Below are 26513 nucleotides of genomic sequence, written 5' to 3' on the forward strand. Positions count from 1 at the left end.
AAAGATGAAAATATATCTTACTATGATAAGACCAGTGGTAACATATGCTGCTGAAACCTGGACCCTAACACAGAAAGATAGAAACAAACTAAGTATATTTGAGAGACAAATTTTAAGGAAGATCTTTGGCCCGGTACAGATAGAACATGATATATGGAGAATAAGAAATAATGTGGAATTAGAAAAATTAATCAATGTTGCAGACATTATACGATTTATTAAAAGTCAAAGAATTAAATGGTTAGGCCACATACAAAGAATGGATAACATGAGAACTATAAAACGTATACTAGAATGGAGACCTATGGGAAGGCGACCAATTGGAAGACCTAGGATGAGATGGATTGAAGATTTAAAGATTCTCAAAGTTAGAAATTGGAAAGAAATGGCAAAGAAAGGAAAGATTGGAACGACTTGTCTGAGAAAGCTAAAACCCACAAAGGGTTGTGATGCTAATGGAAGAAGTTGAAAAAAATGAAACCCAGATTAACTCACTTTATGTAGAGAAATTTGACAGATCTAATGTTTAATGATACACATTGCATTGTACTGTCAGTACTTTGTATGACCACCTTCGGCTCTTTTTAAACCCATTTTAATCATTGTTTGTGAACAATTTCTTTTGTTTGTGAACAATTTCTTTTCACACTTTCTTTCCAAACTTCAAACCACGTGGTTTATGAAATTACGTGTTGCTCCAAAGATACAAATAAAGAACACCATTACAACAACCAGATTTAATATTATTTCCTTTGTTACGTATCATCCTTAACATTCTTGTGTAGCTAAGTCATTCTGCAGCCGGCAGAAAAGTCAAGAGAATGTGCCAAGTAAGATAGGAGGTATTATACATTGTTGGGAGCGTTGAATGGTAAGAGGAGAAGGGAGGAGAAGTTAATTCAGGGGAATGACCTATGCTTGGAGCAGGAGAGAGAGGTTAAGAGTGTTGGTTTTTGAGGAGAGACGATCAGTTCTTGTCCTGGGGTTTTTGAGAAAGGATCAGTTGTTGCTTGGAGTTTGAGAGAGAGAGAAAGGGTTGATCTTAGGGAGAAGTACGGAGTGAGTCTGTCGTTTTAAAGTTCAGGAGGAACACCCAGTTTTAGACACTAACGTTTTGGTGAACAGGTAGATGTCATCTGGAGTAAAGTTATCGACAACCAGTTAGATAGACTTTCGGGGGGTGTGAGATTAAGCACCAGCTACCTGACGAGGCCTCCTACACGAGACAGGTAATACCTTTCATTAATTATGAACGTACTGGTTCAGTCGTGAAGGTATTTAAACCAATCTGTGTGTGCCACCTTTCATTTCAGTGTTTTACGGTTGTAACCAAAGAAATAGGATAAATAACACTGTAAACATAGCACATATTGTTCTAGGCATTTTTGCGAATATGCAATGAATCGTGCTGCCATCTATTCTTGGGTCACCGTAAAAGAAAGAATTGTGGGAAACAAGATTATATCGAAGCAGACAAATAGTTTAATCCCATAAAAAGTTATAGCAATCGTCAAATATATATAGTTAGAACACTTTCAAAACAAGGAAACGTGCTTCTTTTTTGCAATGAGTCCAATAATTTGGCCAATACTGTATACACACGCACGCACGCACGCACGCACTCACTCACTCACTCACTCACTCACTCACGCACGAACGCACGCACGCACGCACGCACCCACGCACACTCACACTCACACTCTCACTCTCACTCACTCACTCACTCACTCACTCACTCACTCACTCACTCTCTCTCTCTCTCTCTCTCTCTCTCTCTCTCTCTCTCTCTCTCTCTCTCTCTCTCTCTCTCTCTCTCTCTCTCTCTCGCTCTCGCTCGCTCGCTCTCTGCCTCTGCATTATGTTTTATTGTCATATGTGTTATCCAGATGGCTCTGTTAAATTTTTCAGGAGTTCGTTGAATGTGGTTTACGCTAGCAGAATTGCAGTTTTAATAATGGATTGGGTTAAATGGTGACATTCTTGGTGGTCATATTAAAAATAATAAACCAAATATGCCCATAAATATTCCTAAGCCCCTTTCATCTGACTTCAAAGCAAGATATTCCTGGCAAATGAAATAATATTTTTTGGCTCTTGCGAGGTATGATCCTCCCCTGTCTGATATTGAAATTTCATTTTTGTTTTAAAGAAATTGATTTGAATTTAAAAGTGCAGGCTTTTCAGATATGATATGTACAAAAAAACATCATTGCATGAGAACTGTTTTGTAGAGGGATGATGCTTTATTTAATCTGGCTGTAGAAAGGACTTTCACAGGTTCACAAGGAAAAAAATAATCACATCCCACCTTGATACAAACACGGTTAGATTTTGTTGGACCATGCATGACTTGCCAAATGAAAATCAGGTAAAATTTCAATTTTTTTCTTCTTAGATTCTGTACATCACTGCACATTTGAAAAGCATGCACTTGAAAGCCTCCTGTCTGTAAAGGTTACGAGAAATAGATTGTTTATGAATGTTGTTTGTGTGTACAATAATTTGAGGCATACAGATTTTGTTTTTGACGGAAACATGAAATGTGGAATAACACACTGTAATGTTCATTTTCCATTTTTCTGAAATGTATGAGGTGCAATTTCCTACCATGCTTTGTTACAGAATGAACTGCAAAATAAACATTTAAGGGGAGAAGATACAGTTACGCACCAATTGTGCATTTATTTCAATATCACCCAAATGGACACTGCTACTAAAAAACACCCTTGGTATATCCAAAAGTATTGATTTCTCTCCATGTTGCAAGTGGAAGCGTTTTTTTATGTTGATTATTAAGCTGGATACGATGTTTGAAAAATATGATGAATAAGAATTTTCGGAATTCCATGTATTGCTTATGGGGAATCAACTTCATCAAGTTACAGCTAATCAAATGGAAGTTTCGACTTTTTCGATTTTGAAATGCATCTTCACACGCCCTCTTCCCATTGACATCTTTTTCTATTCCATCGGAAGTTTTACATTCCCAAGAGAACGAATCAAATCATACTCCCATACGATCAATGCTTTTCTCCTTGCCTCCTGGCAGTGTTGCCAAACCTGATGTGCATAAAATAACTAAATTTCACCTGAAATGGAGTTAAAACTGACTTTCATGGTGCTAGATTTACAAAGGCTGGAAAGTGCCTGGGCACTGCTATTATTGTTAACTCTAAATTGATGACAATTTATTCTTAGTTTTCAATATCTAGAGCCAGCGGCATCGCCCATCTCAATAATCCACTAATGGTCGTATGAAATCAAATATAAAGAACTCCCTGATAACAATATTATGTCAATTTCACGTCAAACACGGCGCTATAAAGAAGTAGCTGGGGAGATAAGAGGGAGTGGGGCGACGCAGCCAATATAACAATATAACGTCACGTGCAAAACGTATAATCATGACAAAAGTTGGTCTATGTGGGCCGGAACCAGTGATGGCATTATAGTGGGGCACGGGGTTGGGCATCCCAGTTCACAGCCGAACGAGTGCATAAAAGAGCCAGATCTGGCTCTGAGAGAGCTAAGTTGGCACACTGCCATGGATGAAAGTGCTTGGGAAGAGTCCCGTTTAGACTGTATCACATGCCCTTAAACATGAAATTTAGAGCTTCTTTACCTATGTGGCACCTTCTGAGGTCTGAATTATCCTGCAAGTTATGGGAAATTGATTAATTCTGCTGTAAATATTTAAGAAGCAAAAATAGACTTACTTACACAGGACTAAATTTAATACTCTGATAAATACATAAATATGCTATAGAAGGGAATATGTTTATTTTGTGTAATAAGTGTAGTTTTTAAATCAAATTTAGTGTTATATCAACCATTTTAACACCAAATGCCATTTGATATACTGCTCTTGCCAGCTTTTGTAACGAAATCTCGATTTTTTGCTCACCATAAATATTAACCATAACTGAACAATAATTCAATAATTGGTTTACATCTCTCACTACTGAAAGTTTAATGTGTTGAATAGTTATCCTAACAATTGCAGTTGTAATCATGTTACATATATTCATATTTTTTTCTAGAGGGTGAAGCTGATGCCAAAGTCGGTATCGAGATTACAGCAGAATGTGCCTCAGGACACAACTCTCCTATGTTAACGCCTAATGTAAATGGAATAGTACGTCATGGACCACCATACAGACGAAGAGGTAGGAGACGAGGCCCCTGGGCATATGTAACTCCTGAAGCTCGCTCTGAAAGAAGGAAGTCAAAACTTCGTGAGGTAAATGAATATTTTTTTTACATTGTAGATATTAAGTTTTTTGCATCTTTACTTTTGGGCCTCCGGGATGGCGTAGTGGTAACATAATCAAGGGATCCCAGAGTTCTGATACAAAGTTGTATCTGCTCAGATGTAGTAATAAATATAGTTTACGAAACAAAGTAGAAAATTATTCATCATAATAACACTGACATGCAATTTTATGTACTGCTTTTGAACTCAGAATTCAGTCGTATTATGTACCATAAATAACTTAAAATTCTGTAAAATCTAAAATTTGGGAAGTAGTTCTAATATTTTATTGCAGTGGCACATTCAGTAGAAAAGTTCCATTATTATAGAATTGTTAAAATATCCTAAAGGTCTAATCTAAATTCAGGGTGTCTGGAAAAGTCCGGGAATTTACTTTTTCTCCAAAAGTCAGGGAATTTACTTTTTCTCCAAAAGTCAGGGAAATTTCCTGTTTCAGTAAAGCAACAGTTTTGTGTAGTAGTGCATTAGAAGTAAGTTTTTGGAGTAAGAAAAAGAAAAAAACCAAGCAACAAGTTTTAAATTTGTGTGAACAAACTATACTTCAGTTTGATAAACTGAATATTGTTGATACGTAGTCACAGTAGAAATTGTATATTTACTCAAGGAAAAGGGGCCATGTTTTGAACTACGAGGGTGTATCAAAAAGTTGTGATCATGACCATGAAATAACTACCTGAGAAACTTGATGGTATGTTGTGGTAATTAAGACTTCTCTACGTAGTCACCTTCCAAATTCACACATTTCTCATAGCGTTTCTGAACCCTCAGTAGGCCTTCATTGTAGAAGTCGCAGATTGCATGGAAAACCACTGTTCCAATATCGTGAATGACATCATCTGTAGCATCAAATTGCCGACCTCGCAGTGGCTTTTTCATTTCTGGAAACAAGAAAAGACACTTGGTGCGAGATCTGGAGAATAAGGTGGATGTGGCAATAATTCAGAGCCACAGCGGCGGCTTGAGATGAGTGATCGGGTGCATTATCAGTGAGGAGATAATACTGCTTTGGAGAGCATACAGCGGCGGTTTTTTTCTCTTCAGAGCATCTCGCTGTTAATAGTCTGGCTTTTTGGAAGGTAGTCTGTCAGGATGGCTCCCCGACAATCCCAGAATACTGACAACTTGACCTTCCCTGCACACTTTTGCACCTTGGCCTTTTTGAAAGGGGGGGAATAAGAGTGCTTCCACTCTTTGGTCTCCGGATCATAGAGGTAGATCCAACATTCGTCCATAGTTACCCAACGACTAAAAAAATCCTCTTCGTCGTGCTGCAACAGAGTTACTCAATGTAGAAACTTTATCACGCTGCGAGCCTCAATATTCTCCATCTTCCGGGTTACTGACTTCTACCACGACCTGCACAAACAATACACTACATATTAACACAGTATTTGCACTATGATGTACATAGACTTCAATGATTATACTGGCAAAAAATCATTCACGTACGTTTAATAATTTTACCTAATGATCACTACTTTTTGATACCCCCTCGTATTTTCAAATACAATTCAAATTACTACAGTAAATGGGTTTCAGCATTTACCGCTTTATACAAGTTTTGGTTTGTGTTTGGTTGATATTAGGATTAATACACATATTGCTAAATTGTACTATACCTATGTATTATGTAAGCTATAATTGTTGTGGTAAACTCTTTGTTTACAATGACTCAGTACGTGGCAAGTATTACTTAAAAGTTCACTCTTCATGTCCCTATCTAACAGGCTTCTTGTTTCTCATGTTTTCCTTACCCCGAGGAGACACATAGTGATTCGGATCCCACTTTAAACTGTAGGTCCAGTCCCGATTAACCTTTATGTGCATAAAGTGGACTTAAAACAACAATTCAATCAATCATGTTATCCTTCTTGTTGTTACTGTTAAATGAAGTGAATATTCTAAAAAACTTGGATGAGTAGGATTCTGAGTTTGATGTTTAGCTAAATGTAGTGACTATCTTACACACACAGTTTAAAAATATGAATTGTAATAATTACCTGGTCTGGAAAATTTGGATTCTAGGTTTGAAAAGCTTGGAAAAGCCAGGGACTTTTGTTGCTATAAAACTTTAGACACCCTGATATTTTTTTTTTTGGTAGACATGCGAGGTAAGTGTAAAAATCTAGTGAGAGCTAAATTATAACCAGTTATTAGCAAATAACATGTTTTGCAGCTTATGGCAACATGTGAACCCAGAGAACTGGTGGAAGTTGTGGGACCTGAGATTGCTCGCTCTCTAACATTTTGGGATCTCATGTTATTGCGGGTGGAAGCTGTCCAATCCCAGGATACCCGGTTAGCGACACTGTGTTCGGAGCTGAAGCCTCTTCTGGAAAAGATGCATGATGTTGTACAAGAGATTCTACTTACTAGCAGCACGTCGGACAATAAAGGCCATACAATTAAGGTGAGAGTGATATGATGTTTGTTTAGGGTTGAGAACAATACAATGTCGGTACGGGTACAGCTGAAACCCTGGCTTTATTTATGTTCCTGAATTTTACACTTCCCCACATGCATTTCTATATACAGTGTGTCCGAGAAAAAATATACCAATAAAGAATTTAAATAACTCAACAATCGTTAATGACAGATGTCAAATAACGTTTATTTGGAAGAGAAAATCATAGAATTTTTTTTAACCAAAGAACAAGAAAAAAATTTCACCTTAGTAGATCTCAATGTGTGCTCCTTTGGTGGCGCGACAAACATCAAGGCGGTACTCAACCTCCATCCAAGTGTTCTTCAACATTTGATGAGTGACGGAGCCACATGCATCGATAATTCTTTCACGGAGATCATTGAGGTCTTGCACAGGTGTTTGGTAAACCATAGTCTTCACATAACCCCAAAGGAGTCAAGTCTGGTGCCCTTGGTGGCCATTTAATGGGTCCACCCCTCCCAATCCAATTACCTGCAAAATTGTTATTAAGGAAGTTAGTAACGCAACGGGCATAATGTGGGGGCTGGGGCCCATCCTGCTGAAACATGTACCCGTGAGGTATATGAGGTACAGCATACTGTTGCAGGTAACTTGCACCTGTAACTGTAGCTTCCTCAAAGAAAAAGGGCCCAATTACGGAATCTCGTGTCAAACCACACCACACATTCAACTTGGGGCTGTCGCGTTCATGTTCAACAACTGCATGGGGATTCTGCTCACCCCATATTCTACAGTTATGCCTATGCACTTTTCCGGAAATGTGGAAGGTAGCCTCACCTGAAAATGTTACGCGTGTCAGGAATTCATTGTCATCATCAATGCGTGATAGCACTTCACTAGCATAATCAAACCTAGCGGGTTTATCACTGCACTTTAGTTTCTAAACAAGCTGTAACTTGTAGGCTCTAAGCCTTAACCTTTTATGTACGATATCATGCACAGTAGAACGTGGAATTTGAAGTTGAGAACTAGCACGTCTTACAGATTTACGCGGGCTTCTCTGGAAAGCTTCCTGAACTGCAACCACTTTATCCTCGCTCACACGCTTCTGACCACTACCTTTCTTCCTCAACAAAGACCCTGTTTCCAGCAATTGTTTATGCCATTTAACAATGTAATGACGTTCTGGTGCTTCCTGTCCATATTGTTGCGGAATCTTCTTTGTACCGTTAGAGGAGACTTCAATTCTGCAAACCAAAAGCAGCACTCAACTTTCTGACGAACAGTTAACGGCACCATTGTACAGACTACTCACGAACAAAGCTGCGCATGGTCTTAATTATGTTACGCTTTTTTCCCTTCTGGTGGTAAAAAAATTCCTTTCTTCCCTCTTCCAAATAAACGTTATTTGACATTTCTATCGTTAACGATTGTTGAGTTATTTAAATTCTTTATTGGTATATTTTTTCTCGGACACACTGTACATTGTCCCAATAAAGTCATACATTATCAGGGTGGCTACTCACTGGAAATTCTGGGTGAATTTTTCTCCGTAGACGTGAAAAAATGCAACTTTTATTAATCCAAATCCCATTAAATGTATACATATTTATAGATCCCCATGGCAAGTTTTTCAGTTTAGCTTTTATTTTTATCGAGGAAGGAAGAAAAAGCTGCGTGGAAAATAAAACAGAATTCTCTCAATCGGTTTACTTTGTTAGTGTCCATTGCAGAACAATCTATCTGACAGACTGAAGATTATTGCAAGATATCTTAAAGTTGATTAGTTTACAAATAACAATTTCCCATAAAATTTGTGACTTCGAGTCTGAGTATGTGAAGTGGCAAATGTAAACACCGTACCTTAAATATTTTAAATACAGTAAAACCTCGTTAATTCAGACTAAAGGGGGATAAGTTGACCGGTGTAACAAAAGTCCGGATTAACTGAAATAACCTAAAAGAACAGTAGAAAGTGCATTAAAACTCCGTTTATAGCAACAAAACATGTTTATTATGGTGTATTTAAAGGTCATAGGCCTAAAGACACTATACAGTACAGTAAAATGTAAAACAATACTTAGGGTTACCAGACGTCCGGTTTTCCCCAGACATGTCCCACATTTTAGCCTTATGTCCGGCATCCGGGAGTAATTTGAAAAATATCATAAATGTCCTACATTTTGAGCGTCACATAATATTAATTAGGAAAATACGTAACAGAAAAATAGCATGCAAGTTACAAATCTATTGACTGCGCTTCCAAACTCAATAGTGACATTTATTTTGATTCAGTCATTGTCCAAAAAGAAAGAAAAAGTTTGTCCTGCTATTAAACAAACGGGAAAATGGAAGCAATTAATGAACAAAGTTTTGGGACCACTTTCTGATAACTATTCAATGCCTGAGCAGAATTTGTTGCATTAGGGTTTATACTGATGGAACAAGGTGTTGCCCATTCTTATTCAATATTCAATATAATTTGATTGTAAAGCAATGGTATAGAGAACAAAGTTATTCAGGGTGTCTGCCCGTCAAGAAAGTCATGGAACTCAAGAAAAATAAAGAAATCAACAAGTAGGTCAAGAAAGTCAATAAAAAGGCAACAAATTATTCTTGTGGTCAAGAATTCGTGCTATCATAATGACTGATTAGTTGATTTAGTTTATTTTACTTCACTTTTTCTGTCCTTTGGCTAATCGCGAAGATGAGGATGAATGGTTTCACGATAAGATGGTTAAAGGGATAATCACAAACATATAGGGACAACTGATACAAGTCCCACATAAGATTATAATGGCTGAGTCCAGATGCCAAAGCCTCGCTTGCTGCCAAATACAGTTCAGGATACATTAATACAAGAAAGCAGATCTAATTCTCTTCTTAAATTCAGCTTCAGTTTTTATCTTAACTGGCTCTTTGGTAGGGGTTATCATTAAATAAATATTTATTTTCTTAATTACAAATTTCCAACTTTACCTAAGTAGGGGTCGAATAAATAAAAAGTTAAGAAAAACGGAAAAAAAGGTCTAGAAAAGTCCAGAAAAGTCAATAATTCTGGATGTGTTATTTTGGTAGACACCCTGTTATTGATCTAAAAACTACCCAAGATGAAACTTCTGGAACCATTTTAAATTACGGTAATTGCTGAATATTTGTTTGCCATTATAGGTCATAATTCAAATGTTGAGAGAGTTCTTTCATTACAATCAACACAACAGACTCACGAGAGAAATCATTTTTTACGTACAGTCTGTAAAATGTTTGGTACTGGTCCCTATAATTTCAAAGAGTTTGACTGTCCAGTCTAATATAAATATAGTTTGACTAAACCTGAAATTTTGATAAAAAAATGTCTTCTCTGAGAAGTATCACTTAAATCGTGTAGTAAGAGGTGCATTGATTAGTATGATTGCAAGTTTTGAAATTTTGCATTTAAAAATTCATTAAGAATTCATTTTTTTAAAACTGAAAAGTGTCATTTTTCAAACTACTTTCTAACATGTTCCATAGAAATATGTATTATTTATTGAGAATGTTTTGTGTCCTACATTTTGGGACAGCATGTCCTACATTTCCCTTCCAGCGATCTGGTAAACCTAGCAATACTGTACATACAATGCAGTACATACATACGCGATACCCATATTATGATGATGTGCCCGACGGACCTGGCTCTGCATCACTCAGAACTCTTGCTGTGGAAGTTGGTTTCAAGTACATGTCTATATTCTGTTGGGACAGTTTAAAACCTTGTATCCTTTTTTTTTTTTTAGCCTGTCTGGATTAATGAGGTTTTACTGTATATACACCATTGATTTGAATTAGAAGTTTTTTATACATTGGAATCACACAGACCCTTTATACTGTTAATATATTTGTGTGTACGTGTGGGTGGTAAAAGGCGGTAATATGTAATGTTGAAATAGATATACCGTATTTACGCGTGTATAATGTGCACTTTTTTCCAAAATTTTTGCCCTTCAAAACTGTGGTGCACGGAATAATTCGGACAGCCAAAATGAAATCACGCATTTTTTTTTCCACTATGTCACTGCGTATAACATGTATATATCTACAGATTGCCTTTCTTTAGCAATAATAATTTTAAAAAATAACTTTTAAATGCGAAATGGCTGTTTTCCATGAGTTGTCACTTAGTAATGGAAAGTTTTGCGACATCGAGAAAAGCAGCACCCGTTCTGGCGGCATTCAAGCACACGCCTACCGTCACACGGGAGACGTATCAAGCGGTATTTTTCGCGGGAGAAATAACTTCCACAAAAATTGTTTTCGCCTTAGACATGGCCATGATCAGAGATCGGGCGAAAAATACGTTTTTTGCACTCATTCCCTTCAGAAGCACTCTACCGCTCGCAAGTGGGTCTGATCTAAAAATAAACACCAGACCACGCTTCAGTTATATCCAATAGCACTTGACCTCTGCCCTTCCCTCCCCCAAGCGTACCAATGTTACCCGCAGCCGACGGCTGCTACGCAACATGCCAGGCTTGTTTTGCCTTTGTGATTTCGTTTGCTCTTTTATACATGAGAAGAGATCGAATATGCTTGGATGTTATTTTAAATCGACTTTGTAGCGTACAACTTCCGGTAATCGCTTTCATTGAAAACATATTCTTTGTTCCCTGTAACACTTCATAAAGAAGTGAAACTGTTATAGATAATCAAAGCCACATAGACCAACTAAAGATCGTCAACACTCTTAATGCATTTTCATCCAGGTTTCCGCAAAAGTTCACTTCGATCTTACTTGCATCATAACTCCCGTTTACCACTTTCTACATTTTCATGACTGTGCCGATGTCCTAATATTTGCCAAAAGTGTTCCGTTGGCAGAGTGACTTCTCCCTCTTTTCTTCTCAGCAAACGTTTAGGGGGGGGGGGGCAATGCCGATTGTCTTCTTGCTCGTGTGTGCACACACAAGCTGATTACAGGCAAGGGTGGAAGTGGACCGCTCTTTCTTTCCTTTGACTTCTAAAATGGTCAACCAGTTCTGGATGCATTCTTGAAAACGAACAAAAACCATAGAACAAGTATAAAAAAATGCCTCCCTACCCAGCTTTCTCCGCCACTGGTCTGCACGGCAATGTAATAATTGCAGAATTCAGGTCCTATTTTTTTCTTTTTTTAATGCTATTGTATTGAAATATTGCCCGTATTATTGTCTGTTGCAAGGTAAAACGTAAAGAAAGGGTTTATTCTTTCTTCTTCACACAGCTGATAAAAGTTCAGCCTTCGACAGTTGCCTTATCTTTGAAATACGGAGGATTTTCCCTGACCACCTGTTGCTCGAACTTCCAGCCGGTCGCATTGTTTTTACGCTGCAACTGGCGCCAGTGTTTTGACTAGCGTCTGCGAAGTTGTCGCTTGTGGATAACAGCAATGACTCATCCAGCGCGAAGGCAAGTCATTGTTTTGTATCTCGCAAAGCTGTTTTGATTTGACGATAACAAAATTCGATCTTCAGAAAGAAAAAGTAGAGTTAAAACAACTTCATGTTCTGCACCTTTATCTTCAGAACCTCAATGTGTAAGCTGCCAACGATTTAAAAATGCTCAATGTATAAGCTGACACCGATTACCGTCCATTAACGTGAGAGTAAATAAAGATCTCACATTTTGATATCTGAAAATGCGCAGGTTTCATAAAGCTTGTTTTGAGTTCATTTTATGCTTTTGGGCTAATCGGGACTAAATATACAGTTTCACTTTAGTGAAATCTAATTCCAAACCAAAATGATTATCGAGTGCGACACTGTTCAATGTGTCTTAGAATACGCATTGGGTGCAAATAGATCGCAAGTTGCTCGTTTCCTTTTTCAGGCTTACAATGCAAGTCGAGGAAGAGGAAGGACTGCTCCCTGGAATGGGGGAGGGGGTGAATTAGAAGTTGGTCGAAGGAAGGAAAATGACATTTTTACGACGTATTTTACACAGCCGAACCAAAACGAAATTTACAGCCCCTTTTTTTTGTGCCTAGAAAGGTGAGATCTTCCGAGAGATCTTATTTTACCGGTTCATCTTGTAACAGACAATGCTCTAGTAGACCCGTATTAAATCCAACATTCATTCTGCCCGATTATCTCCTAATAATCGTTTTTGGTGCAAATTCCAATAACAACCCCTTCGAAATAACTACCTTTTTCCTGGGAACTATGAAAGGTCGTATCGAGTGTTGACTGTAACAAATATGAAGTTAAAATAATTACGTCAACACTTACCAAATAGAAATAATTACTGTATATTTACTGCGCTATTGCAGCTTGACTCACGTAAATAAATAAATAACGTTTACACTTAATTTCGTCATTCACTCCCAGTTACTAATACAAGTAGTCTGAAATGTCCTCACTTCCATCCATCTTGTTCGATATTCCCGTTACCTTAAAACTTTTGATCATCATTTCAAGGGAGATGGAGTTCCATGCCTCACGAACCCATTCACAAACAATCGGCAGCGACGCACGTTTCACCCTCCCGCTTGTTGCGAGTTCATGCTGCCTTGATGTCATCCATCTATTGTAAGCATCACGCACTGCGACCTTGAACGGGTGGTTGATAACTTTGCTCCCGCCTCTCCTATGAAAAGCCCAACATCTGGAAGTTCAAGGTCGCGTGGTGAATGCATCAGCTACGAAAGCAAGGAAAATATCGTTTTTATGATCTACTGATTAATTTTAAATGAAATACGTAAATGTTAGTCCGACGCTAAGAAAGCCATTTCTGGAACCTGAATTGTACTGCGCATTATATACGAGATATATTTTTTTTTGTTGCTTTTCCCCATCAAAAACGAGGGTGCGTATTATACACGCACGCGCATTATACACGCGTAAATACGGTAACATCTGCTTGTACTGTTGGATTATTGGAAAGTTCACCTTATAAAATTGACTGTCAAATGATACATCCATGCCTTACCCAGGGTTCGAACCTGAGATGTCTAGTTTCATAGCATGTTACATTTAACAAATTATACCATCGAAGGGACATTATATGAAGTCACAGCAGCCTCTGTGATGGTGAGATTAGTACAGCACACTACAATGTCAGGAGTCTAAGGTTCAAGTGCTGGGTAAGATTTATTATCGTGTGTGTCCTCCCATCAGATTCATCTAGAGAGGTAGAACAGCAACGTAAATTAACCACAAATATAATGCATGTCAGATTTCACTATAGTAAGATAGAAATTGGATTGATTACCTTAGTTTTACTGTTCCATCTTCAATTTCAGTACCATATACAGTGGAACCTCCAGTTTGTTTTCCCACTTCATATGTAACAATAACAATAAGTGATCACCCACATCCCGGAGGCATCAAAAACTAGCAGTGAATTGCCAGTTAACAGAGTAAATGGAGCTGCCACTCAATCAAACATTTAAAATGTAGCCAATAGGTGGAAGCTGTTAGCAGTCCTATCCATGAGAGCAAGTTTTTAATCTGCCATGAATTTTCACTGCATGTCTTGTATTTGGTGGGGGAATTTTCATAATATATTGTTTTTTTTTCTGTTAAATTCTTAATGCATTATATGACAATAAAATTCGATTGTCCAGTTATTTCTTAACCACACTTCAGTTCATGCCTCCCTAATGTTTTCCTACTTATATTGCGGGTTGTTAAATGTACAACTGCACACGTGGTCCTACACGAGGGAGTTTCAGACGCAAACATGCAAATAGATAAGGCCTCCCCGATGGCACAGTGGTAACGTCGTCACCTTGTAATGAAGGGGTCCCGGGTTCGATTTCCGGTGGAGGCACATAGTGGTTCAGATCCCACTTTAAACTGTAGGTCCAGTCCCGATTAGCCTTATTGTACATAAAGTGGACTTTAAAACAACAAATCAATCCAATCCAATGCAAATATATAAGTGGCAAAAACAGAAGTACGCTTGGCAACGTTGCTTCGGAAGAGCGATGTGACCCCTTCAGCTTTTACTTCGCAACCGAGTTTGTTGACACCCATCGAGTCACACACCCCCGAAGACGATTGGAGGACAGAAGGGGCCAAAGTTGCGGTCAGCCGCCAGTTGGAGTTGCGTTCAGTATAATTGTAACCATTCGCAAACTGCTATGCAGGTAGTTTAGTGGTGCTGCATATAAAGAACTCACTGTAAGCATGTAATGCCCAGGTCAGATCACATTAAAAGAATAGCACAATGTCAGCAATATAAAATCACTTCCAATTTTGGTGGTGTCCATAGACACTGTTTTAACAAACCAAAATATTATTATCTTATCACATTCGAAAGTCAGTCTCCGAAAGGCAAAGCCTGTGTAAGTGTGGATCTGTGGTATGCAATTCATTTTTTTGAATCGTATCTGCCTCTTAGCTTCATTCTGATTAATCTAGTGAGGTAGGAAAGGACATAATAGATTAAAAAGGCAAAAAGTAAAGTGATTCACCTCTTCAAATGTACATTTTGAGACAGGTGAATGATGCTACTGAAAACTAGGAAGTAATTTTACATTGTTTGTGCTTTTTCTGCTGTTGTCTGTTTTATAAGGCAAATTAAATAACTTGCACAATAATTGTGGTAGTAGGGCCTTTCCAATGTCATAGTGGTAATGTCGTTACCTTGCAATCCCGGGTTTGAGTTTGGATCCCATTTTAAGCTGTAGTGAGTCCCGATTAGGCTTTGTGTGCATAAACTGGACTTAAAAAACACAATTCAAACAATTGTAGTAGTCATTTTCCAATATCTACTGAAAATTCATCTTATTTGTTTTCACGTTTTCAATTTTCATGAACAATTATGTTTTTGATTATTACTAATCCATAAAGATCATATTTAAATGGCGACACTGTTTACTTATGGTGGGATACATGAATACTCTATTGGTAGAGGAACATATTTTTGGTAAATAAAGCAAAATTTCGGTACAAAAACATAGTCAATTTCGGGTTCAAAAGCAGTATATAAAATGACATTTTAGTTTTAAAATTGTGAACATAATCCAAAATTTGATTTAAAAACTCCACTAATTACAATAATAAATATAACCCTTCTAATAACATATTTATGCAGTTACGAGAGTCGTCACCTTGTAATCAAGGGGTCCCGAGTTTGATACCCGGTGGAGGCACATAGTGGTTCGGATCCCACTTTAAACTGTAGGTCCAGTCCTGATTAGCCTTACTGTGCATAAAGTAGACTTAAGACACTAAATCAATCAATCAATCAGTTACCAGAGTATGAAGTTTATTCCTGTATAAAGGGGTCCATTCTTGCATCTCAAATATTTACAGCAGAATTAATCAATTTTCTGTGAATTGCATAACTCACAGGATAATTCAAACTTCAGAAAGTGTCGTGTCGGTAAATGAAATCTAAATTTCGTGTATAAGAGTCTGTTTCACATTTTGCAGTTCATTTCATGACAAAACAGGGTAGATAAATGCACCTCACACTTTTCAGAAACATTAAAAATTAACATTAGAATGTGTTATTTCACATTTCGTGTTTTCGTCAAAAACGAAACATGCATGGCCCTATCTATTGGTATTGGCTTACACAGGCATATCTCTCTGTCACTAAAATTACCGATCAACTATTTATGGAAATAGCCAGCAATTTAGTGCAAATCTGTCCCTTGTTATGCTTATGAAGTTAACTAGTATACCCCGGACCTGTAAGGTAAATGTCTAGATACGTACTAAGTTCCTTTTTTTCCTCAAAAGAACATTTTCAATTTTTATATGAGGAGAATATTATTAAATTTTATATCTGAACTTTATCAGTATTGATGGAAATGTCATCTCTAATTTTTATGATTATTGCATTATTTTTATATATTCTACCAATTTTATATTTTTTGTGTAGTTTCAGTAAACATATTCTTATTCTTCTCTTTCTTCCAGATTTCTGACGAAGAAATTGCAAAAATAGTGGGTGTGCCATGTGGAACATACTATTTAGACGAGAGCGATGATCAGAAACTGAGATTCCAAACGAGCACTTTAGAAAAAGTGGATGACAGTGAAGTAGGTCTTCAGGAGACTACAAGCATGCACACAGGAGAGACAAACAGTGAAATAATCAACGAGTCGCAAAGTTCGGGTGATCACAGTAACGATGCCGAATTGTACACTCCCCCTGTTAAAAGAGTGCGCTTCAAGAACGAACATGACCCTGTCTTTGAAGAGAACTTGAACGATAACAGTAACAGTTCCACAGATAATAGAAGTAATGTGAACTTCATCCTCGGTACCTGTGACATTCCACCAAAAGAAAAGTCTGTGAATGATAAATTGTCCAGCATCGTGGAGCAAGTTAATATTATTGAAGATGACCCAAAACTTAAGACGTCAATTGACGCAGTCGGTGAACTTATAGCGGAACAGATTAAAAAGATAAAGAAAGAGAAGAGTTTAGTTTTGAACATGGCTGCATCCCCTTCAAAATCTGTAACAAACAGCAGTACCGTTGACAGGATAGCCAGTGTAAGTGGTGAAATATCTTGTCCTAATTTTGGAGACTTACAACAGTTTGCTTCGCCCAGAGCAAGGGTTGAGAACAGTACGGGTATCAGCAACTCAAGCTCTTTTGAATCTCCTAACGTTCTCTCTGTGGCTGAAAGTAGTGACATTTCCAAATTAGTTAACAGTCAGTCAAACCCCACTCATGCATTGGATGGTATATCGCCTCAAAAAATTCTTGAAGAGGAACTGAAAAATACCTCTGCTACTCCCACAAATAGCAAAACAAGTATTAACTTCCAGTTTCCCGGTGAAAGATCTATTGATATGGACTTGGCGACCAGTACTATAGAAGTGAGTTTAGACACAAACATTGAAAGTGCGTCAGAATTAGATTTTGAAGCTCTGAGCGAAGAATTAAATAGAAACACTCAAAGCTGATGTAAAACTTAAACCAGAATTGCATGTGTTGCCATTAGGGATTTTTCTTTTCGATGCCTTCACTTTATGCACATATTTTGTAAAATTACTGCTTATGGACACTTGCTTTTTTCTTTTTTAAAATAAGAATTAAAGTTCCATAGACTTTGCATATACATGCATGCAGGTCATGTGTGCAAACTGATGTAGAAGATCATGTGGTGAGCATTAAACTTTAGAGATGAAACACATTGTGCAATTATTTTTTCTAGTGTTTTCAGAATCAAAATAATAATAATTTCTGACCTATTTAAACACTACAAGCACTCATTTATTTTCTTATACATTGGCATGCTAGAATTGTAGGCTGTAAAATTTGTTGGGACTTTTCCATTAAATCATGTTCCAACAGTTAAAGAAAAGTAACATTTCAAAATAATATCACCCATTGCTATATTCAAGAAATACACATTTTTCACACTAAGTGCATCCTATAATTTTTTCTTTCATAAAGTGAAAGTAACTTAATATGTGTACATGCAGGTCATGTAAAGAGGCTGAATTTCATGTTCATGTAGTGAACAATAATCATGTAGTAGTATTAGTGTAATTATTTTTTCACATGTATGTAAGAATAATTTAAATAATTTCCAATGAGTTTTGTACAATTAAGACTGTCATCAAACACGCATAAAACCTGATTGTTCTGTGGCATGTTTAATGTTAGTCATGTCTGTTGAATTTTTTTCATTGCAGGATTTTTCAAATAATTTAAAAAAATGTTACCCTTACAAAATGAAGTAAATTTTCTTTCAATCAGAATTCTTGCTGTTGTTATTACATGTACTATTAATCTTGTAAGGAATCTGGAGGGCCCGTATTGTCGTGTGGGAGACCCAGGCTGAATGATGTTTGAAGAAAATACATTGTCAGAAAATGTCCACCAAAGTTTCTGTTAAAGATAGGTTGCTAAAGACTGCACCTACAGTTTAAAAAATTGGGATCCGAATCACTGTAATGTGACTCCACTGGAGTTGAACCTGGGACCTCTTGATTACAAGGCAACAGCATTGCTACTGTGTTATTGGGAAGGTTATTCCCCATTTGACATGCTAAGCAATTCAACATCAAAGTGGCACACAAACCAATATCTCAGATTGGGAGGACCTTATCCAACTTTAAGAGGTACTAGATTACTGCATGGGACCACTTTCGCTCGCTCATACTCGATCAAATCTCCCACGTTTGAGCATGATATGTTCGAAAATAGAATATCAATTCAATGTGACAATAATTGTACAAATATATACCATTATGTAAAATCCATCGTGGTAGTTCCAGCTCTATTCATTTTCATATATTGCTATGTATTGGTAAGATAGACAAAATTAGATTTTAACGTGGAGATGATGACTATGTTCAATTTAGTTTCAATATCACTGCGTCTTTCACTTCACGATCCATATTTGAGGGCCCACTACTACACACACATGACTGTTATTTGCTTCGAGCATATACTGATCATTTACCTGTTTGAGCGTTATTCTCTCAAGCGAAGAAATTGCCTTAAGCCATCTAGCAACATCTGTTCGAACTATTAGACGATCGAGCAAAAAGGCCTCGATGCAGCAATATAGTATCTACACAAACTCTCATTCCCATGTGTCTAGAATCAATAAGTATAACAGCAAATTGTCCATCATCATGTTGCAATGAGAGCTTCAAGACTTAAACAAAATGCCACACAAGCTGCTGACAATCCCTGTCTCAGCATAGTAAAAATGTAGTCCTTAAAATAAGATGCAGGAGAAAAATGAACGAATATAATCATGGACTATATATGTGCCTTCCACTGTATAAAGCCATATGTTGATGCAAGCTGTTGCATTGGCAGGACCATTAGAACAGTGCAAGGTAGATTGGGTGAACACTTTAACGATGCCAAGAACAAGCCAACAAATTGTGGTCTTGCACAGCACCAAAAGCCACACCACCACAATGCTCTAAGATGCCCCCTGAAAAATCCCACAGAAAGTGGCTTTAAACTTGAAGAATGAACAAATAACTAGCCATGCTACTACAATAATTTAAAAAGTTGAATTTAATGTGTGAACTAAATCTCCTCAATTGATTTTTTTATATTTTTCATAAAATTTCTCTTTTCACTATTCACCTATAACCCTACCTGAATTTCCCTCCACATAGGGAAATTTCATGTGGCAACACCACTGTCAAATGGTAGAAATGAGAACTCCCCCATCATCATCCTTTATGGTTTCCTGTCTCTGGGTCGGCATAGAAGTCGAGCCTCTCCATTTTCTTCTGGTCTTCCACCATTCCTCTCTTTCCACGGTGTTCAATCTTGTCCTCTTCTCCTAACATTCTCCACTATCTGCTCTTTCCACAGACATCTTGGTCTCCCCTTTGGCCTTATTCCCACTCCTTGTGCATTGTAAGATCTTACTGGTAGTCTTTCTGCATCCATCCTCTTCATGTGTCCGAACCATCTCATCTGTGCCTGATCTATCCTGTCCTGAAGCTTCACCACACCCACTGTCTGTCCGATATCCTCATTCCTTATTCTGTTCCTTCTAGTCTTCCCCAATATACTCCTTAAAAATTTCTTCTCCACTGCCTGCATCTTTCTTTTGTCTCTCTCTGTCATTGTCCAAGTCTCTGTTCCATATTAATCTTCGAACGCTTTGATATAGTCCACCTCCCATTTGTCCTCTTCTGTTTACCTCCTCATCTATTCTTTCACCTCTCTAAATTATGCTTCCTAGATATTTGTAACTCTAAACTACCCTCAACTCTTCCATGTCCACCTTTATTCTTGGGACATTTCTGGCTCTGTTTCTTGTTGTTATTAGCACCTCCTCACTCTTTTCTGCACTGAATTTCATTCCTGCTCTTCTGATTTTCTCGTTCCAACTATCAAGCTGTCTCTGTACTGCTTCCCTGTTTGCCCATATTACTAAGTCGTCAGCGAACAACAGGGCCTTCATCTCTTCCTCTCCTATCTTCTTCCCCACCTCTTCGTTAATTGCATCCATTATAATTATGAAGAGCAGTGGGGAAAGAGCACTTCCCTCTTTTAGTCCATTATATACTGAACCACTCTGTTCTTTCCATTGGCATCTTCACATGGCTCTGGTTGGCCTTGTATGTGCCCTGTACTCTACACACTGTCTCGTCCTAGACTCCTTGCTCTTTTAGAGCCTTCCAAATCTTTGTTCTGTCCATGCTATCGTATCCAATTTGTGTAGGAATGCCATTATCAAATCATTTCCATACTTGTAATGCCTTTCCTGTAATTGCCTTATGGCGAATATCAGATCTACTTTTGATCGGCCTCTTCTAAATCTATACTGTTCTCTCTCATGTTCAGCTCTGTTGCTTCCTAGTCATTCCATGCCAAATCAACACAAATATGTGCAATTTCCAACCTGACCATCTCCGATTTTCATGAAATCTAGGGAGTTGAAACTGTGTATGGAACTTAGTAACTATGAAAATTTTGAGTCTCGTGCGTCTTGTAATTGTTAAATTATTCAAGGTCAAAGTTCGCATAAATTGCTCTTTTTCAGCCTGCTTAGCTATACTAAATGTGCTGTAATCCCGCCCCTATTTTGCCTAGAAAGCCCAAATAAAGCTTATTGTACAGGGAATTGAACAAGCTTTCCAGTGATATATAACAAGCCTACCTTTGGATAAAAATATAATTTTGTCACGTGACCTTGACGTTGAATATCTCCAAACATGGCATCACCAAAAATCGTGAAAAAAATATATTTGGTCCCTCATGCCATACTTTAAAACCTATCAAAAAATCATTCTGGGACTGCAATGAGATCAGAAGATACAAAATAATATGTGTAACTATGTGACTCATAAAAGCCTCATTACATGAACTATGACGAGTCAAAAGTCACTTAACAACCCCTACAAAATGTAAAGGAGTTATCCTGGTCATGAAAGAAATAGGTTAGGCACAGGGAGATCCCTAGCTGTGTGTGCCAAGTGCAGGTCCGGTATATTGTTGACCACCATATTGAATTCAACGCAAAAATTTCAAAGGAAAGGGGGTGATGTGATATATCAAATCAGGCTAGAATTTCACGAGAAATGAAGCGGCGAAGGTTTTTCCAACATATATTTAACCAGCAAAAAGTTATTACTGCATGCTTGTAACCATTTTCTCCTTTTCCAGGTGTTAAGAACAAAGCATTAGAATGCTCCTAACGTGTTAGGAACTCAACGAGATCATGCTGACATCTCGGGAGAGAAAGAAGTATACGCACCATTGCATATGATTTTTATCAGACACATTCACCAAATAGTTGAATAGTGAAGAATATTGGGAAAAGTATCTCAAACAATTACGTGACACTTCCTTTGGAATGAAATATTCTTCAGTGACGAGGCTAATTTTTATGTTCACGGTGAAGTTTATAAAAAGAATATGCAATACCTGTGATTTGATAATCTACAGTAGACAGATCCCAGCCGAATGGTTGTTGCTGGTAAGCTAATGATGTGGTATAGTGTATGGAGAACGGGAATGGTAGGTCCATATTCAACAATGGAACCTTAAATGGTGAGGGCTTCTTGGATTTGTTAAGTGAACAGGTTTTTCATCCTTGCTTACGGGATATGGCACTTTTCCAGAGTTTTGAAACAGGACAGAGTGTGACCACACTATGTGGACATTGTGGCAATTTCTTCACGATAATTTCTAGGTAGATTAATGGGCAGACGGGGATCTATTAAAAGGCCTGCACATTCCCCAGATCTAACATCTTAGGATGACTTTTAACTTCAGAAACATTTGATGAGAATGGTGCATGCACTAAAAGTCCGTGATATTGACCATCTGAGAGAAGGCATAGTTGCTGCTTGCAATGTTGTTGCACCTGCTACATTGCCAAATGTTCTATGCGAGTGTAAGAGATGTCAACGAGTGTGCTGACAGGAAAATTGACAACATTATAATGTGCATATATCGTAAGTGAAAACTATGCATATAACTTTTTGCTGGCTAAAGATATGTTGGAAAAACCTTCCCCGGTTCATTTCTCGTGAAATTCTAGCCTGATTTGATATACAAATCACACCCTTTCCTTTGAAATTTTTGCGTTGAATTCAATATGGTTATCAACAATATGCGGGACCTGTGCTTGACACACACAGCTAGGGATCTCCCTGTGCCTAACTTATTCTTTCATGACCAGGATAACTCCTTTACATTTTGTAGGGGGTGTTAAGGGACTTTTGACTCCTTGTAGTTCACGTAATGAGGCTTTTATCAGTCACATTGTTACACATATTATTTTGTATCTTCTGATCCCATTGCAGTCCGAGAATGATTTTTTGACGTTTTAGAGTATGACATGAGGAACCAAATATATTTTTTTCACGATTTTTGGTGATGACATGTTTTGAGATATTCAAGGTCAAGGTCATGTGGCAAAATTATATTTTTATCCAAAGGTAGGCTTGTTATATATCACTGGAAAGCTTGTTCAATTCCTTGTACAATAAGCTTTATTTGAGCTTCCTAGGTGAAATAGGGGCGGAGTTACAGCACATTTACTATTGCTAAGCTGGCTTAAAAAGGGCAATTTTTGCGAACTTTGACCTTGAATAATTTAACAATTACAAGACACATGAGACTCAAAATTTTCATAGTTACTAAATTCCATGCATAGTTTCAACTCCCCAAATTTAATTAAAATTGGAGTTGGTCAGGTTGTGGGCTGTGTTGATTTCATATGGAATGACTTATTCTTTTCTCTAATATTTTCTCATCCACTTTTGCTAAGTGGCACATAGTGTTATTCCTCTGTAGTTTTTACATTCTTCTGTCCCCCTTCTTGAATATGGGAACTATTAGTCCCTTCGTCCAATCTCTTGGCACTTCTCTCTCTTGCCACACTGTTTTCAACACTCTGTACAGCCACTGCATGGCAATTACTCCAGCTCCTAGTATCATTTCCACTGGCACTTCATCTACTCCATTCTCTTCAGAGCTTCCTCCACTTCTTTCCATGTGAGATTCATTTTTCCTTCATTTCTTCATGTTCCTTTCCTTTTTTCACGTTCAGCAATTTCTCCACATTCTTCTTACTTCTTCATCCTCTTCTACAATATTTCTCCTTTCATCCCTTAGTTTACAGCTGTCTCCTCTTTCTCTTCTCCTTTCTCTCACTAATCCATACAAGACTTTTTTCCACATCTACATCTAATAGCACTTTGGCCCATTCTTCCTTCCTCCTTTACTACTGCTCTTGCCTCTTTCTTCTTTGTCCATGTACTATTTTCGTGCATTAGTAATTTAACTTTACACCATCATCTTTGTTTTCACTGCCTCTTTAGTTCTTTCATTTCTTTCTTGCTTGTCCTTCCACATACCTTTTCGGCTGCCTCTATTAATTCTGTTTAACATCTTATCCATTCTGTTTCTACTCGTTTGGGTTCATTTCTTGGCACTTTAGTATGCAATATTTCTTGATATTTCTGTTTTATCATCTTATCCTTCAATTTCCACACTCTTTCTCTTTTGTTCCTCCCTCCTGTATTTTATTTTCAATCCCCTCACATCTCCTACTAGTAGTCTGTGGTCACTGTCTAAGTTCTCACTTGGTATTACTGTAATGTTGCTCATTATCTTCTTTACTTGCTTGTTTTGTTTACCAATATATAATCTATTACAGACTTTTGTTCATTATTCCAACTGTATCTTGTAAACGTATGGCTGTCATATTTCTTCTTAAACCAACTATTACCTACTAACAGTCAGTTTCTCTTACAAATATTCAGTAGCCTCCTTCCCCCCCTAATTTCTCTGACCCCCATTCATCCGCTCCAAGTATTTCTGTATACCCTGTCCCGTCTGTTCCCACATGTGCATTAAAATCATTCACCACAATTTGCCATTCCTTCCCTACATGTTCTTCCAAGTATCTTCAAATTCCTCTTTCTCCTCCTTTGTACGTACATCCTGTTTGTGGGGCATACACTTGGATTATTTCTCCCACCAGCAGAGTTTAAATAATGGTGATGCCACACCACAGTCATCCCAGATGCCACAACCTTTGAAAATGCAGACAGTAGAGCTTCAAAATTAATCAGGTAGAAAGAAAAAAAAGAGTATGGAAACGTGCATCTTTTCTCATTCGAAATGCATGCTGTATATAATTAATAAGAATAAACATATTCTGAAAAAAACAACACTAATTGTGATATTTCGCAAACTTTCGTTCACATTTTCAGACCCAATGGAGTACTATTACTGTAGTTGTAGAAAGCAATGTTTATACTTATGCTCTATCCCTGGAATCTGGAGCAGGCAAGTGAAAACAAGTCTGCGCAAGTAGCAAGTCGAGAGGGCTCTACGAATAAAAGTGTCTCCCAGCCAAGTTGCTGAAGGGTCTCCCGGGTCCTCTTTGCCACATGTGGCTTGGCATTGTCGTGCAGGAACAGCACACCATTGTGATTCACCAATGCCGGCTCCTTCTGCCGCAATGCACGGTGCACCCTTTGCAACTGCTGAGAGTAGCGGTCAGCAGTGATGGTCTGACCAGGTGGAAGGAGCTCGTAATGCACCACTTGCCGACAATTCCACCATACAGAGAGCATAACCTTTCGTGGGTGCAGAGGTGCTCTTGAGGTGTGAGGAACAGGGTCACGTGGCGACAACCAATGTCTGGTACGCTTGGGAGTGTCATAGAGGACCCACTTTTCATCACCAATGAGCAAGCGATCAAATATGGGTGTGTTCAGGTGCCGAGTGAGCAAGGACAAACATGCTGTCACTCGTTGTTCTTTGTTGACTGCCGACAATGTGTGGGGTACCCACTTGCTTAACTTGTATGACTTCCCTATCTCATGCAGGTGCAGTCTGACTGTTTAAGCGGAAACATGGAACCTTTCTGCAAGTTCATCACACGTTAGACAACTGTCCTCCTCGATGGCTGCTTTCAGGGCCTCGTTATCCAACACATGTGGTCGTCCACTGCGAGGTTCATCCGAAAGGCTCACATCTCCCGAACAGAATTTCTGGAACCAATGCCTGGCAGTGCGTTCGTTCACGGCATTCTCCCCAAATGCATGGCAAATGTGGCGACTTGATGCGGTAGCTGACAGGCCCACTTTAAAGTCATACAACAAACACACGCGAACAAGCTGCTTTAATACCTCCATTTCTCTTCGACACTGGATGAGCTATGACTGCTGTGTGCGTGCAACGTGCCTGTATTACTGACAGTCAATATAGTCAGACTAATTCCTCATCGCTTGGCAGGAACGTGCGTCATTTCGTTTCCTCTCTGTGAGCGCATGATTAATGGAACGTCAAAAACGGCAAGAACTTTTTTGGTTACCTTGTAATTTCAGGGTGGATACTCACCGGGAATTTCTCAAATTCCGGGAATTATGCATGAATTTTTCTCCGTAGACGTGAAGAATTGCAACTTTTATTAATCCAAATTTCATTGACTTTAAACATACTTATAAATGACTCGAGGCACATCTTTCACAGATTAGCTTTTATTTTTATCGAGGAAGAAAAAGAAAGCTGCATGGAAAGTAAACTTAATTCTCTCAATCCGTTTACTTTGTGAGTGTCCTTTGCAGAACGATCTATCTGGCAAGTGGAAGATTATTGCAAGATATCTTGAAGTTGATTAGGTAAATTTGAGTGAAATTGCAAATGTAGACTCTGCACCTTAAATTAAATATTTTTAAATATATATACAGTTTAATTGAATTGAATTAGATTTTTTTGCATTGGAATCACACAGATCCTTTATATTGTTAATATATTTGTGTGGGTGTGGGTGGTGAGATTCAGTAATACGTAAGGTTGAAATAGATGTTTGTTGGTACCCTTGAATTTTTTGAAGTTCTTTGAAAACCTGGAATTATACTTGAATTTTATCATGGTCCTAAAGTAGCCACCCTGAATTTGGACAATGAAAAATGAATGATA

At 37.9% G+C, this 26513-nt stretch overlaps 1 protein-coding gene across 1 annotated transcript in view; it reads left to right on the top strand.

The window, feature by feature from the left end:
- LOC145980644 (uncharacterized) overlaps positions 1 to 18319 on the top strand; it is a 38838-nt gene extending 20519 nt beyond the window's left edge. Inside the window, exons 4-6 of the mRNA XM_083113679.1 lie at positions 4041 to 4240; positions 6450 to 6683; positions 16547 to 18319. Of these exons, the coding sequence (XP_082969805.1) occupies positions 4041 to 4240; positions 6450 to 6683; positions 16547 to 17545 (1433 nt within the window). The 3' untranslated portion in view covers positions 17546 to 18319. The remainder of the gene's footprint in view (positions 1 to 4040; positions 4241 to 6449; positions 6684 to 16546) is intronic.
- The last annotated feature ends 8194 nt before the right edge of the window (positions 18320 to 26513 follow it).

The sequence above is a fragment of the Lepisma saccharinum genome, chromosome 28 (assembly GCF_977018435.1).
Source record: "Lepisma saccharinum chromosome 28, izLepSacc3.1, whole genome shotgun sequence".
NCBI classification, from domain to species: domain Eukaryota; kingdom Metazoa; phylum Arthropoda; class Insecta; order Zygentoma; family Lepismatidae; genus Lepisma; species Lepisma saccharinum.